Source organism: Psammomys obesus, unplaced genomic scaffold (genome assembly GCF_907164565.1).
Source record: "Psammomys obesus unplaced genomic scaffold, mPsaObe1.curated_primary_1811, whole genome shotgun sequence".
Taxonomy (NCBI): domain Eukaryota; kingdom Metazoa; phylum Chordata; class Mammalia; order Rodentia; family Muridae; genus Psammomys; species Psammomys obesus.
The window spans coordinates 33745302-33762793 of NW_026596046.1; the positions used below are offsets into that span (position 1 = coordinate 33745302).

The 17492-nt window shown below is 43.6% G+C and overlaps 1 protein-coding gene across 3 annotated transcripts in view; it reads right to left on the minus strand.

The window, feature by feature from the left end:
- Uvrag (UV radiation resistance associated) overlaps positions 1 to 17492 on the minus strand; it is a 263208-nt gene that overhangs the window by 177468 nt on the left and 68248 nt on the right. For all 3 annotated transcript variants that reach the window (XM_055623512.1, XM_055623513.1, XM_055623514.1), the window contains one exon: positions 10734 to 10816. In XM_055623512.1, the coding sequence (XP_055479487.1) occupies positions 10734 to 10816 (83 nt within the window). The remainder of the gene's footprint in view (positions 1 to 10733; positions 10817 to 17492) is intronic.

Below are 17492 nucleotides of genomic sequence, written 5' to 3' on the forward strand. Positions count from 1 at the left end.
AATGAAATCATGAGCTTTTGGCTCTGGGCTGGTGCCGCTTTTGCTGAGTCACTTCTCAATGCTGTACCTCAGTTTTCTGAGATCTAAAGATTAAATAAATAAATAAGGAAAAATAAAGAAAAAAATGGATAAGTCCCTTCTGCAGAATAAATAACACAAAGCATATAATGACTTCCCTGGCAAAGAAAACTTGCTCAACAGATGTGTGTTTTATTGTTATTTACCAAATTAACCAAATAAGTGTTTAAAGACAGCAAGTATATCCTCAGAGTTGTTCCTTCTCCAGACTAAATGTCCTGTTTTCCATCTAGTCCTTGTATGACTGCTTTAAAATGGCCATGATGCTGGCCACCTCTTCTGGCTTTTTTTTTTGAAAGCAAACTAGCACTCATTCACGCACAATATTCCAAATATGATCTAATGAGCTCCAAGTCCAAACAGCCCATTACCCCACCTCTCTGGACAATATATTTTCATTAATGCACCATAACACAATCTTAGCTCCTTCTTAATGCTGCTGAGTCAACTGCTTGGCTTACAGCAAAGTCTTTATGCACTCCAGTCTCCAGATCTTCCCCTTGAGCTGCTTAAAGCCAGCTCCACTCTGAGCTTCAACTCTGACTTGTCACTGGAATAAAAAAAAAAAAATCTCAAAAAAAACTAAAAACTAAAAACAGTGCTACTGTAAAAAAAAAAAAAAAAAAAAAAAAAAAACCTCTATGGTGAATGCAAGGGAGAGGAGCCTAAGAACGGCTAGGGTAGGCAGCTAGGGTAGGCAGCTAGGGGGAATCACAGTATCAGATCACTCCACACTAACATATTAACAGTGAAAACACACAATAAAAAACGAATAAGAAGATCCAGGTATGCCATAGAGGGCACCAGCAAAGCCCGCTTTGAAAGTCTCCACGAAACCAAGACATCTGGTCCATTTTATGTGCAGGTGTACAGAAGACATTTTACTGAGAGCAGTGCCACTGGGTGTTTTCAAAAGAGTGATGTGTCAAGAGAATGGTCCACACTACACAGAGACTCTAGCGGCAAAGCCTTTGTTATCTAGCCCTCTCTGTGACTTCCTAACTGAATAACCTGGGACTGACATGCTCAACTTTTCTGAGCTTCAGTTTGCCTAATCATAACACAGACAAATAACAGCAGCATGTCTATTGTGGTGTTATAAAAATATGCATTCAGAAGCTAAAAAGATTGCTTGGCAGTTAAGAGCACTGGCCGCTCTTAAAGAAGAGCTAGGTTTAGTTCCCAGCACCCACATGGGAGCTCACAACCATCTGTAACTCCAGCTCCAGGACATCTGATGCCCTCTTCTGGCTTCTCTGGGCACCAGGGCACATGGTACATGTAGGGCAATCATATACATTAAGAAGATAAAGGCATGCAAGGCCTTCAGCACTCAATGCTGTTCATATTCCACATGTTTAGACACTACTTTCCTTCCCTGGCCCGTATGCAGGGCCTTTGCAAGAAAAGAATTTTGATATGTCTAGAACAGAAAATATTCAGAAGTTATTACTAACCTTAAATGAATGAAAGACTGTTTGCATGCTAGACCTGTTAATCTGTTTGCTAGAATCTAAGTCCCCAGAGTAGAACCTGCCTTCTCATGTTAAGGAGGGTTTCCAGTCATAAAGAGCCAATAGCAGGAACAAGGTTACTATAAATACACTGCTGTGAGAAAGCAGAGTAAACTCCGATTCTCTTCGAAGGTGGAGCATACACCTGTAGAACAAAGACATGTGCTAGCCTGATCCATATGCGATATTAAGTCTTCCAAAGTCTCTGCTACATTCTCTTAATAAAACTGGATGTAAAAAAATCTAGGGATGGGTGGGGTGGGTGTTTAGTGGTAACTGGTTATTTTCATTGGCACAGACATGAGGATGAAATCACTAACCCTTGGAACATGCCTTAGAACATGCCTGGCTCAGCGAGAATGAAGTTACAAGGCAGCCATGTGGGGCGTGATGGTGAAGCTTTAATTCGTAGTGACATCCTAAACAAAGTCGTCCTTAGTAAAGTAATCCTGTGAACCCGAGCCAGGATGAGCGCACAGGCAGAGAGAGAGAGCGTGTCTTGGGCAGAAGGCAATCCACACTCTTAGCTGCTCTGTGATGATGTTCATCTTGTCACACTGTTCTTAGTCTTTATTCACCTTTCTAATAACATCTGAAAATTAACTGTTATGCTAAGCCAAGACTCCTTCACAGGGCTTTGGAATGACACACGATTAACCCTATATGTTTCCACTCTCTGTGGAACATGCAGCAAACTAGAGATCCTCCTGACTCAGCTTTCCAAGTGCTGGCATCAGAGTAGGCACCACCATGCTCTCCAGGTCTACCCTTTCATTAATGACAACGTTTAAACCAAAAAAACCAAGACAGAGCTTTCCTCAGAAAACAAGAAGCCATTTCTGGCAATGTGTGCCGGGAAGAGGTGGGGAGGGAATGAATAAGAATAATTGGATATAGTAACTGAGTATAAGATTTTAAGATTATAGCTTTTCTTATGGTAGCAATATGCACACAGAGAAGAAATGAAAGTTATGGCTAATGTAAAATAGGAATATTTTCATTCAAATACATAAAATAAAATACAAAAAGCCTAAAACACTTGAGAGCAAATTTAATATAAAAGCAAATAATCACATGAAGAAAACTACAAAATATTACTGAAGAAATGGAATATGAGCAAAACGGGCCAACATATAACACATATCTTTGATGAGAATGATAACATAAGAATGATAGTTCTCCCTAAGTTAATATAAAAATTCAAATTTACATTGCAATTACAATAAAGTTGATTTCCTTCTTAGAATAAACTTAAAGTAATAGCACATATTGTTTGTGTCTTGGGAAAATCACCTTGGAACTAAAACTGTCTACGCTCAGTTTTAAGACCCAGAAAGCTCACTTCCAGGATTGTAACACAGAAACAAAACATCTAAAGTCAAGAGTATGTGTGCTATGTCACACACACACACACACACACACACACACACACACACACACATACACACACATGCATGCATGCACACACACATGCACACACACTGCAGCATTGTGTGCACCAGCAAAGCAAACATTAAAAAACAAGACTCAGAGCTGGGCGTGGTGGCTCACACCTTTGATCCCAGCACTCGGAGGGCAGCCTGGTCTACAGAGTGAGTTCAAGGACAGCCAGGGCTACACAGAGAAACCCTGCATTGAAAAACAAAACAAAACAAAACAAAGGAACAAGAGTACGGGTAAACAATAAATGTATATCAAAGGCTATGGTTGCTTCAGTTGTTTACTGGCTGGTGACCTCTGCAGATTCAAGAGGATCATTGCTGTCTGAAGGTCACACACATGGCCCCGTTATACTAAATACTAAATAAAACAAACCCAAAGTCACAAATCTGAGAACAGGACTATGAGGGAGGCAGGAGAGGTAATGGGATGGGAAAAGTTTAGAGAACGGGTTAGAGTAACCAGAAAGCATCATACAAAATAGGTATGAAACTATCAAAGAACAAAGCTAATTTTTAAAAAGGTAAACAACAAAACAAAATAAAAAGAGAAACTCAAAAGGTGAAGAGTTGATTAAAACAGTATTTATGTCCACAAAATTATATTTACATTATTAACTTTGTCTTATGTGACTAATACTTGAAAAGTTGTAATGGTATTTGTTTGGTTTTTTTTCTTTCTTACTTTTGTTTTTGTTTTTCAAGACAGGGTTTCTCTGTGTAGCCTTGGCTGTCCTGGACTAGCTTTGTAGACCAGGCTGGCCTTCAACTCACAGAGATCTGCCTGCCTCTGCCTCCCAAGTGCTGGGATTACAGGTTTGTGTCAGCACAGTGGGCTGTAATGGTATTTTAAAGTAACTTTTAAAAAGTTTCCAAAAGTTTCCTTCCTTGATTCTTGGGCTGCAAGAGTAAATTTTTGAATATAAGTACATGTAAAAATAAATAAGGATAATGGTGGAATAAAGTGCTCCAGCCTCACCATGGACTATTATTAAAAGAATGAAGTGGAGGAGTTTGTATATGCCATGTCGAGTAAGAAAACTGAGATGTAGAATCATTACTGTGTATGTTTTCCATTCCAATTTTATAAATCAGTAATTAAAACCATATCCACACATAATATCTGTGACATACACAGAGACCGTGGGAAAAGCCCACAGATAGCTACAGATGAGCCTAGAGACTGCTGGCAAAGCGAGTGTGCGGCTAGGGATCACTTGGACATGTGTTCTGTGTTTGGGTGGGTTTTTGGCAAGGAATGGGAAGGGGGGGGGTCAAAAGAAGAAAAGCCAAAAAGCAAAAAGGAGACCACCTAAAATTACACTAACATTTATTAAAATCCAATTTTTACAATCTGTGTGTGCCTTTATGAATGTGACTAGAAGCACATATATCTACGTTATATACAGAGGAAAGGAGAAAAACAAAAATTAAGAGAAACATGCCATTATGCAGAATTTTGCACGAACTATGAAAACTCCCTGGTTGAGAGCCTTTCTGAAACTTATCATATGTCTCTGCTCTTCCACCCAGGCTGACTAACCAGAACCCTGTTCCGCTGACAGCCCCACAACACGGGCCCTGATGGGCAGATGCACATCCTGGAACCTGGCCAATGCCAGGGAACCTGCTTTAGCATCTTCTGGGGACCTGGACAGGCTTTTCCACTGTGTGGAAATGCAGACACATCACGGTGATGACTTCAGTCAGGGGTGCGGCATGCACATGCGTGCACTCAGGGAAGGAGGAGGCCCTCCGTGCTTTTTTGTCTGCCTCTCCAAGGGCTGAAGTGGTGCACACACACACACACACACTTTCACACTCCTTTACCACAATATTGTGAAGCAAGACTAGTTAAGAATCACAGAGAGCAAATTACCAGTGTTCGCTCTGTGCTGTGTGGTAGCTTAATCCAACCCTCTGTCCTCCACCTGCTGACCTGAGCTGAGCACACAGCCCGGGGAAGAGCCTGGCCTCTGTCTTGGGCAGAGAAGCATGACTTTACTACATCAACTTTGCAGCACTTTCTGAACACGTGGAGCTCTCAACTGTGGTAGCTGTCTTTGACCCCTTGGAGACAACCTGAAGAGAAAAAGGAAACACAGCTCTCCCCACACCTAAGAGCTGAGAGCCATAGCCACAACTTAAAGGTTAGACCTGTTCGCTCTCAGCCCATGCTGTCTAGAGCTATAGAATAACTTACTTGTTATTGGACAGCTGGTCCCTTTTAAAACAGAAAATTTATAAGGGAAAGTAGTCTCTATCAAGGAAGGGATGGGAATTTGCCTCTGAGTGCCAAATAAAGCCCTTTCAGAAAAAACGACAGAGAGGAGTAAGGTCTAAAGTCATAAAAGGGGGGAAGCTCATTGGCTGCTGCAGGGAGGGTCGGCAGGTGGAAGGGGCAGGAATGGCCTCCACTCCGGACTGCACTTTCAACACTTTGGAGATAACCGCCTAGCACATTTTTCACAGCTCTCACTTTGCCATCTGCAAACAGTAACTGAAATGACAGAGCCTTGGCCTGCTGTAGCCTGAGAAGAGTGAGATACCATCAGTGGAAACAGCGTTTACATACGGGGTTCACGTAGGGGTTCACATAGGGTACGAAACTAGAAAAGGCCCAGGAGGGGGAGGGCTAAGGGAGTGGTGTGGGAAGGCTGAGGGAACAAGTGACTTAAAGTGCAAAGGGGGCTTCCTGGGCTGGGAAGGAGGGGGAGGGGAATGGAAGGGGAGTGCTCCCTAGGAGATGGAAGGGGAAATGAACCAAGACCAAGTATGAAAAAAAATGTCTAATGAAACCTGTTCATTTTTCTACTGAGAAACAGCACTGATAACCTTCTTCACACAGATGATACCTGTATGTCAGGGCTAATAGAAAGATCCATCAAACAGAGAGCGCCCAGTGCTGGGGTGCTGAGGGGAAAGGAGGGAAGGGCTCACTTTAACTCAAGTGCTCCACAAATGACAGCTATGAACCACAGAGTGGGTGAGCTGGGAAGAGGGCACAATGCTAAAGAGGTGGGTGTGTTCTCGATGGCCTTTGAACACCACAGTCAGGGTGAACCTCATCTTGCATGTGATGGTGCAACAATTTCTCAGTGCAAAGGGACAAAACTAATGCACCTTTTGAGAGGCGGCAATGTGGCAAGGGGGGACTGGGGCTACAGCAGCACAGGACACTGCAAAGACACAACACATACTGAATGCAAAGATGGCGCCTGGGCCAGAACCCCTGAAGCTGAAGACAAGCTCCCACACACTAGCCAGCCGTGTGACTGTGGCCAAGCTACTAACTGCCTTGTGTTTCAACCTCCCCACCTACTGAATAAAAAACAAAAAACAGGTTTTACAAAAAGGGGACGTTGTATGGAAGAGTTGTAGCATCATCATCAACACTGGGCCGGGCGAAGCAGTGGACACCTTTAGTCCCTGCACACCTGAATCGGCTTTTTAAAAAGCATTTATTTGTTGTGTGCACATGTGTGCTGGAGCCCACGAAGGATAATGGAGGCCTTGGGTTCCCTAGAGGTACAGATGGCTGACCGTGAGCCACCGTGTGGGTGCTGGAAACAAACCCAGGTCCCCTGCAGGAGCAGTAAGCGTTTTTAACCCTGAGCTACTCCCCAGCCACCCACATCATACTATTGTGAAATGTTCAGGGAACCAGAGCTATGATGGCATGTGAGAAAAACCGAGTACAGAGACTATTCAGATGAAGGAACAGACAAAAGAACAGAGAAGGGTAGTATGGGAGCCACCAGCAGGGTTTAAGACGACCCAAAGCCCGCTAACAGCAGTGAGGGAAGAAGCGTGGGAGAAACACAATTGACTATGACTTCTAGAACTTGGGTGACTGGAGTAGTGCTAGTACCAGAGAAGAGACAGGGGAGGGGTAGAGAGTAAAGCTGAGGGTGAATCTGGCCATGCTGGGGTTGCGTCTCCTCAAGGACAAGCAACCATAGACGCCCAACAGACCCCAGTAAATGCAGATTGTGAATCCAAGGGAAGGGTGGGAACTCGGGATCTAGACTGGGACTCCTGGCATTTGGACAGGCTGCCCAAAGCTAAGGGAACAGCTCACAGGAAAAGAACAGCGCAGAGTCTCTGGCTCAGGAAGCTCAGGCAGACAGAACGGCAAGGCCAGGTGAGGGATCTCTCCTTGGAGAAGCTTCCGATGTGTCAAGGACTGGATAGTACAAGCATGGCTGTGTTGGAAAGCAGAGTGGACATCAGAATGGCTTGGAGGTGAAGGGGAAAAGATGCTAAGCAGAAAAGCCAGCGGCACAAGCTAAGGACTCTGGTGCAGTCTAAGAGAAGCTGCCGAGCAGACACGGCTACCTCTCAGCAGGTAATAGGCATTGAGACAGTCCCTGGCGGGGCCCTCTGCCTAAGGCCCTCATACTGAAGGGCAGCAGGCTGGTAGACTGGGGCAGGACTTTGGGTAGAGCCTTCAGAGTGAGTAGGCCACACTACAATACAGCTCTCTCTTTAGAAAGTATGAAGGGGGGGTGGGGCATGATACCCCAAACTATCTTTCACCCTCAGAGAGCAGTAGGATTACAGGTGACCCCTGACTCCACAATGTCACCAGGGTTAGAATTCTAAACCTCACACCTCACCCTCCTCTCTTATAATCATTCAATAGCTCACTACCGCCGACAAGAAAAACTTTTAAAGGCAACACAACAACAGATCCAGAGCACCCCCACCCCAGAGTTTTCTAATTAGCCTATGTCTCTAAAACCAGAAAGGCTGGACAGATCTAGACAACTGCTTACTTAAAAGCATTTCGTAGAGTCGGCTTAAGCTCCACTGAGGCCCTCCCACAACTGTGTTCACCCCAAACTGGAGAGTGAATCACATTTCAAATGCCAATTAAAGAACAACATTGACACCTTGTGGTGAACATCCCAAAGTATGAAACAGAAGAGCAAAATGGCTCTTAATTGTCCGGTTACTGGGAAGCAGACCTTCAATCTGAGAATTTTCTAGGCTTAACAAAAAGCTCATCTGCCCACACCACACTGAAGGCAACTCTGGAAGACTCAACTACCTTGGAGCTGTTAAAACTAGCCTGGGGTCTTTAGTGCAAGCCAAAGCACCTGAGTAAAGCCGAGCTAACTACTTTCCTACAAAACAACATGAAACTCCCGTCGGAAGCCGGAAGCATGTGGTTTCGGCACATGGCCTGGGGTCTATGTTCCAAAGTACGTCCTAGGATAACAGCAATACAGTGAAAGACCTTTCTTTTTCTTCTAATTTTTACTTTTAATTTTGAGACAAGGCCTCACTGTGTAGTTCAGGCTGGCCTGCCACCTTGAAAGCATCTTGGCTCAGCATCGGGGCAGGTAAGCAATGCCATGCTTCAGGGCCTGTGCAAGTTACTAATCAGAATACACTCCTAAAGAAGAGACAATGCAGGTGATACTGTTGGAGACAAGGTCTCACGTAGCCCAGGCTGGCAGCCGGCCTTGACTGTGACATGTATCTCAAGATAACCATCCACTCCTGATTCACCTGCTATACCTCTTGAGTCCCAGGATTAGAGGCTTGGGACCACATGCCTTGCTGTGGCGACATTTTCAAGCTATAGAACAAGTAGTAAAATGTTATGAACCAAGGAGAACTAGGAAAAGAAAAGAGTTGTGTTTTTTGTTGGTTTTTTTTTTGTTTTTGTTTTTGTTTTTATTCCCATTCGGGGACAGTGTTAACTGAGTAGAGAAAAGAACAAAGAAACACAGTCTGAGAGAAACACAAGTTTCCCAGCAAGCATTCCACATCTACCACAGCAAAAAAACTCCAGGGAGAGCAATGCTTTCAATAAAGCAGACAATGGCTACCCGCTGCTGTCTGAGGGAAGTAGTACAAAGTTCACTAACTTTGACAAATATAGCTTAGAGTTTCTGGGTGCAGAGTGATTCCTGAAACAGGCATTTAAATCTAGCTCAAAAAAGCTGGGTCTTGGGCCTGGAGAGAGGGCTTCTTCACTAAAAGAACTCTAACTACAGCATTGAAGATGAAAAAGAAACATCCCAGGAGCTCACTGACCAACAAGGCTTGAGAGATAGGAGGCTACCATTTAGTAAGAGACCCTGCCCCAAGCCAGGGAGGCGCAAAGCGACGTGAAATATCCTATGTCTTCCTCTGCATAGTTGTTCTTCGTGGTGTGTGTGTGTGTGTGTGTGTGTTTAAGGGAGAGAGTGAGTGAGTGCGTACACACACACAGTCTCACATTCAATGCACATACACCACCACACCCCACACAACTGAGTCTATGTTGCTATGGAGAAACGAATTTCCACAACAGTGATAAGAAGCACTTGTAAACTATACAACTTCTTCCATCACAAGAACCAGAGGTAAATGAGCTGGAACAAACAAGACAGTTAGGGTACTGGCGAGTGAACTCCTCCCATAAGGCTGGGGACTGCTTTCCCACCGAGCTGTACCTGAAGCCCTACTCACATTGCCTATGGTATCATATCTCTTCACCTCCTGTTCTGAAATGCTTAGAGCATTCAGCCCCCTTTACAGTACTCTCTTTTCTCTGTTGTCTATCCCAAACGTCTCCCTTTTCTCTAATTTGGGATTTTTCTTTTAGTTCTATTGGTTTCTCTAACGTCATACTTTGCAATTGTTCTAAAATGTTCTCTTACTATCATTTCACTAAGGAAATAAAGGTCAGGGAATTTGGCCGTTTGTTCACATTCCAGCTCTTTCTGGACACTCTGTTTAACACTTGCTGTGGCCCCAATTCCACAGACGAAAAAGAATGCACATTCAGTCAGCACATTCTAGCTGTTTGCCTACACATCCTAAGCAGTCACACTGAAAACACCTCTCAGACACAAGTCCAAAGACATCAAGCACATGCGGCTGCTTTAGAATCACTGTCCCCTAGGAGTAATGCTCACAAGTCACGCAACCAAACCATGTCATCAACTATGAGAGGCAAGGATGTTTATAAGAGTGATGTTTATAAAATACCCATTCCTCATGAATCCTTCTGGACTCTTTCACTAGAAGACCTACAGAGGATATGTAATGCTCTAAAATTTATGATGTGTTAGGTAAACATTAAAAAAAACATTACCCAAATCAAATTTCAACTTGTGGTCTGAGCTGAGGGAACAAAGGCTGCGCGTCGCTGCTGACTGCACTGGGAAACGGCCCTGGGGAATGCCTCCGATGATCCACCACATGCAAAACTAAAGCTAAATTTTTAAATCTTTCAAAACGAATCCCAAGCATTTCATAGACATATGTACACATTCAGAGAGCTGAGGCAATTAAGCCTCTGAGCCTTAGATATCTGCAAAGCTCCTTTGGCCTGTCACACAGGAGATGAGCAGACCCAAGGCCTAAGCCACGCCTAGGGCTGTTGGTGGGCTCTCCTGGGGAAGGTACTGTTGATAAGGGCCTGATACAGCCACACTCTGCAGCTTATGGGACAGACAAGCAAGCGCCTCGTGTTCTGTTTTAAGGGCTGCAGTTTCCAGCTGCTCTTTCCCATGCCCAAGGAGAGGAAATGGCTTTTCAAAGACTTTGTCAAGGAAATAAACTGAAATCACCGAAACTACAGAATTTATGGAGCTTTCACTAAAAAATGCTCAGCCTGAGTCCATTCCCTCACACCGCAGCATCACAAATGCCCAACCAAAGAGATGTGTCCAAATCCACGAGGCTCAAAGGAGTTTCTTACCGCAGCAAAGAGAAGACATCATAAGAATTGCGAACACAGTTCTGGTCCACCTGCAGGATGTTCTTCTGTGCATTTGAATGACCCTGAAAGACAATGGGGAAGAAAATAAACAAAAAGAAACAAAATCTGTACATAGATCAGCCATGTTTGCCTTTCTAAGGATATGACTTATGAAAGATGTGCGTCAACTTAAAATGTTAGAGACTTAAAATTAAGTATAATCTCCGTGGAGCCCCCGTCAAATCTTTCAGACAAGTGGATTTAAAATCAATTCTTTCTCACTGTTCCCACAGAAAAAAATAGTTCTGGGTGAGCACTGTGGTTAACTTCCCAGGGACCGTTCAGGATTCTTCAGTACATCATGTGACTGCAGAAAGGGGTGCTATTCTGTCCACGAGGCTGAGCCCTGACACCAGGCCTTCTCTGGACACCCAAGTCCTACTTGGGAATATAAGAAACAAGTATTCCCACCCACACTACCTCCAAGAATATAACCCAATGACACAGGAACAAGGCAGGTGTCTCTGTTACCTAAGAAAAGCGGTATAAACTGTGGTTAGTAAGAAGACTGGGCACCGGGCTGTGGTTTTTGGTGGAGTGCCTGCATAGCATGTGCAAAGCCCTGGGTTCCATTAGCAGCACTCATGAAACAAGATGTGGTGGTGTACAGGATAAGCCTATCACTCGGGAGGTGGAGGCAGGAAGACCAGAAGTGCAAGGTTGTCCTTAGCTACAAAGCGAGTCTAAGGTCAGCTTGAGCTACCTGTGACCCTGAACAGGACTCTGGACTCAGACTATCAAGATTCTATTTCCAACCCTTAATACACCAGCTATGTGACTGTCACCTAAACCTTCTCGGTCAATTGCTGCCTTTGCCTGTAACATGGGAATGACAGCAGTACATACCAGTGTTCTAGGAAACGTTAAATACTCATGCAACGAGAGGCACGCAACAACACTAAGTATCTACTCTAATCAAAACACAGACACTTTAAATTAACAATAAACACTGGCAAGGGTGTGAGATAAAAAGAGGAATGTCAGTCAGTACAGCCACTGTGAAATTTCATGTGGAAGTTTCTGGAAAACGTAAAAATTTCTAGGAATGCATAAGCTACCAAAAATGACTCAAGAAGAAACAGCACATCTAAACAGACATTTTATATGTAAAGAAGTTAAGTCAATAATCATAAGACTACCAGGAGAAATAAATAAAAATACGTTTAAAAGTGGGGAGGGGCAGAAGACTTGACTAGTCAACCCTAGAATTATTTAAAAAGAAATAAATAATAATACCAATCCAGCTCAAGGTCTTAAGAGGAAAAAGAAGGGGGTTGGAAGGACTTCTTCAGCCACTGTGAGAGATCACTTCCACTCTTATATCAAAGCCAAAGGAAGCATAAAAACTATATGCTATTATCCATACACACACTGAAATCTTCCACAAAATATTAGCAAAACTAATCTAGCAGCATATTAAAAGGATTATTCCATACACTCTTGGCAACTGTTCTTAGAGAAGATTTGTGTATCTGTGGGCATAGTAGCCTCATTCACAACTGCCAATGGATGGAAATAACCCAGCAGTCCACAGACAGAGGAAACAACAAACAAAATGTGGACTATTCATACACTTAGCTTTGAAAGAGGATTAAAAAAAAATCTACCACACGATCCAACCTAAGTTCTAGCCAGAACAATTAGACAGGAAATACAAAATATACCCAAGCTGGACCAAAATAAAATAGAAAAACATCTCATGTTCTGGATAGTGTCAAGATAGCAACACTACCCAAGGCTATTCACAAACTCAACACCTCTCTATCAAAATCCCATCTGCCTTTTCTACAAAAATGGGAAAACCAATTTTCAATTCAATGGAACCAAAGCAGGTTGACAAATAATAAAAAGAAATATTGAAAAGAGAACACAGAAGACTTACATTTTCTAATTTCAAAACTTACTGAAAAGCAACAGCAATCAAAAAAAAGGATGATACGAGCAAAAGGAAGACTGAAGAAAGGAAAAAGACAGAACTGGAATGTAGAGATTAAACCAATGTATCTACAACCAACTACCATAGCATATCAACAGCAAGGTGCAGGGCTCTTCAAGGGAGAAATAAGCTCTTCAGATGAGTGTTGAAACAACAGGAGAGCCAAATGCAGGTACTCCTATCAACCAAGAATAAAATCACCTTGAAATTAACTAAAACCCTAATAATCAAGCTAGTAAATTTAAAGCTATTAGATTCTCAGCTATGATACCAAAATCATTATCAACAACAACAACAACAATTTAATTGTAACTTACTAAAATTTAAATTTTTATGTAGGACATTATAATATAGGGGAAAACCACCCAGAGAATAGTAGAAAAGATTTCCTATCTATCTAATAAAAAGTTTACTATCAAAAATCTGTTGCAATTTAACAACAAAAGACAACTAGCTGGATGTTAAAGTGGGAAGGAACTGGAGGTCGGATTTCTCCGAAGAAAGCATGCCGGGGCCAACAGGCACATAAGTGGACATTTGCTCAGCAGCACTGGTCCTAGGAAACAACAGAGACTTCAGAGGCATGCTACTTCATCCACACTAGGACGGCTATATCACAACAGAGTAATAATTAGCAGCCTATGCTGGCGAGGTGCAGACAAATTAGAACCCTCTAGATCGGTGTTGTTGCCACACAGGAGCAAAAGTTCCACAGTTTAACTGTTCCTCAACAGTTAAAACCTGAAGTTAGAGGATAGCAACAGTTTTACTCCCAGGTTCTTACTGAAAAGAACTGAACACAGGCACTCAAGCGTGAATTTGCTCTTAATTGCTGTGATAGCATTGACAGCCAAAAAATAGAACAGCCCAAATGTCATCCAAGTCAAATGGATAAATAAAGTATGGTAGAGCCTCAGAAAAATGAAGCGTTGTTATATATAATGTGTAGATGAATGTTGTACACAAATATAAAAACATGCTAAATGAAACGATGCTAGACCTGAAGGATCAGACACTGTGTGATCCCACTGGCATGGAACACACAGAGTATGTGAATCTTTTAAAGACTGAAAGCAGATTGAGAGCTGCCAGAGGGGAGGAGAAAGGCACAGTGGAGTACCAAGTTTTCTTTAGGATTAATTTGTACTGAGGTGTCTGGTCTGTGTGTTTATGTGCGTGTGAGTGCAGGTACTCGCAGAAGCCAGAAGAGGTCATCAGGTCCCCTGCAGCTGGAGTTACAAACAGCTCTAAGCTATCTGATATGGGTGCTGGGAATTGAACTCACTTCCTCTGTAAGAGTGGGGAAACACTCTTAAGCACTGAGCCATTTCTCCAGCACTCTAAGTTTTCTTTCAGATGATAAAATGTTTGTCAACTGATAAAAGCAGTGATTACATGATCAGCACTTCAATTTTAAAAGCCATGGCTATGAAATAATGTACATCTCATGAAGGCAGATAAGGAGAAACAGGATATGGTATTAATAAACTATAAAATAACTTAGTTTTCTTATTTTATCCAAAAAGCTGCCAAACGTTTTTTTCTAGATATTAAAAATCATCCAGGAACTGGAAGAGGTAGCTCAGCAGCTAAGAGCACTTGTTGCTCTCGTAGAAGCCCTGGATTTGGTTCCTAGTATCCACATGGTTGGCTTAAAGACATCTATAATCCAAGTTCCAGGGGATCAAGCAGGCACATATGCATTATACATAAATGCATGCTTGTGAAATACCCATATGCATAAAGCAACATAAGGCTAATACATGTTTTAATCATCTAAGCCAGTTACGCTGACACAGCGCCCACGATCCCTCCACTCAGGAAGCTGAGACAGACGTCAAGCTTAAGGCCAGCTTGGGTGAAATCCTGTGTGAAAAATAAAAACAAGGGTTCGGGAAGATGGCTGAGTCGGTGACACGCTTGCCTATACTGATGTAAAAGCTGGTGCTGCGGCACAGGGCTGGTAACAAGTGAGGCGGCAACAGAGGCTCCAGAGGTTCTGCAGCCCGGCAGCCTAACCTGAATCTGTGAGCACCAAAGTTTAGCGGCAAAAGAATAAGATGCCAACTGACTGAGGAAGACACTGGCATCTACCTCTGGCCTCCACGTGCGTGTAAACATGTGTACATATAACCCACTCCTAAATGAACACGAACACACACACACAATTTAAATCCACTCCCGTTACACACATACACAAGCAGCACGTGGTAACAAGGAGAGAACACCGAACTGAAAAGCTGCAGCCAGGCTTTAGCCCACTCTGCCTGTCAGGTAGGGAAGAAAGATAATTTAGCTTCTCTAGTCTTCATGAGACAACTACTGAAAACATTAATGAAACATGAATGCTGTGAACACTGGCATGCGCGTTTGCGCGTTTCGTAGTCAGTGTTGCTGGCTCACAGCTGCTGTGGGAGATGTTCGCACTGGAGCTGATACCAGCAAGCCAATGGCTAGGTGCTATTCTTAGCCCCACTTCAGAGGTGAGGAAACTGAGACACAGGAGGATTAAGGGGAAGAGCCACACAGTCTGGCTCAAAGCCCCTGCTCTTAAGGCCCATGCTCTACTTGATGATCTCCCAGACCTTTTCTGATTCTAAAATTCTCAGTCTATGTACATTTACAGCAGCTTAAGGACATTATGAAGCCCTTTGGCTTCAGCCTACACTTAGCAATTAACATTCTTCAAATATGCTAAGAGCCTCATTCTTAATGACATCTAACTGGACCAGCCTGGGATCCTCCAGGCCTAGTGTGGGCTTATAATGGAAAGAATCGGCTCATTTGTATCTGGTTATCTGTGGGAGATACTGCCAAGTGCCAAAAAGCCCAGGAAAGATTTGCATGCCACTCAAAACTCTTCTGAAGCCAGGCCTAAGGATTTCCTTCCACAGAGGGAATCTCCGGCTGCCTGGGGAGGGCCTGGAAAATGGTTAGGGAAGTAGTTTCACATCTCCAGAGAGCAGCAGCTCTGGGCAGATCAGGTATATTTCTAGATTAGTGGTCAACACACTTCTTCCATATAGGGTCAGAGGGTGCTTTTGAGGCTGGAAATATAGCTAAGTGCCAGATGGGGCCCTGAGCCTGGTCCCAGTACTGAGGCAGGGAGGAGGCTGCGTGCCACAACTGAAACTCAGATAGCATTTTCAGCTTTGCAGATAGCTGTCATATCTGGAACATGTTCTGTTTGTTTGCTCTTTCAAATTCTTGAAAATGCAAGAACAGATCACTCTCAGTTTGCAGGCCATACAAAATGTATGCTGTGTTAGCGCCCCTGGCAAGGCCACCTCGACAAACATGAGATGATTCGGCAGCTCTCATAATTGTACAGCCACAAAAGCAACATAGAAATGACTCAACTGCTGGGCATGGTGGTGCGCGCCTTTCATCCCAGTGTGAGGGAGGGAGGCAGGTGGGTCTCTGTGAGTTCAAGGCCACCCTGGTCTACAAAGTAAGTGCAGGACAGCCAGAGCTACATAATAAGATCTGTCTCTAAACAAACAAAAAAATACAAGAAAAGGATGGAAGGAAGAAAGATAAAGCTTATACTTATAAAGCTTTAACGACGTAAAATCAGTTTACATAGTCGAGGTTTACTAAACACCTAATACACAGCGAATGTTAGGCTTGTTCCTCACTGTCCTCAGAAAGCACACATGCCAATTAAGGGCCCAAGTAAACTAAATAAGTAAATCCAGGGGTTATAAGATCAGCTTAAAAAGAAGCTACACAGACATTCTGATGTAGCGAGGATTCCATCTAGCAAGCACAGAACCTCAAAGGCTGCTAGGGTGGCTGTATTTGGGGTGGGTTAAATGGTCCTGAAAAGCTGAAAAGCAGAGGAGGAAAGCCCCTCCCAGATTGAACACCTTTAGCCAAAGCAATAGCAGGAAACATAACCTGCATTCAGAGAAAACCAAATAGCAGCCTGATTTGTTCTGCTCAGTCACACGGAAACTATTTGATACTCTAAAGACGAAAGTAGTGGGAGACATGGCTGAGTAAGGAGGCTGGGAGCCCTGTTACCAGGCTAAACGTGAGGACAAATTATGGGCAACAAAATCTCAGGAAGGGTTTCCAACACTGAGGTGTGACTATCAGCTGTATATAATACAGGTTCCCGGGCAATGCCTGGGGTGAGGAGCTGGAGGAGGCAGCCTGACCAGTTAGTTGGCTATTACAAGAATCCACAGGGGCCAGAGACATGGCTAGGAAAACAAGTAGCCATGTTTGTACACAAACACAAACATGTACATATGGCACACACAGACACACACACAGACACACAGACACACACACACACACACACACACACGCTAGCTGGGTGGAAGCTAGGGCGGAGCACAGTGCAGGGATTCCAGGCTGGTGAGAGATAGCACTCAGATCAGAGAATAGGACACACACACACACACACACTGAGCAGACAAAATTTACTCTATACAACTTTTCAACAACGGAATAAAAGAACCCAAGTATGCCATGGCAAGACAGAGGGTACACAGGCAGCAGAGCCCACAGGTCACCAGGGAACCACTGCAGGAGTCCAGCCCTCTGGAGGCGGTAAACTGAGCCAGGATTACAGAAGTGGAGATGGAAAAGAAGGTAGGGAAACCAGACTTGTTTCAAAGGACTCAAAGGACCTACTTGAATAGAGGGAAGGAAGGAAGGAGGGAGGGAGAAAGGGAGGGAACAAGGGAGGGGAGGGAGGGAGGAAACAAGGAAGGAAGGAAGGAAGGAAGGAAGGAAGGAAGGAAGGAAGGAAG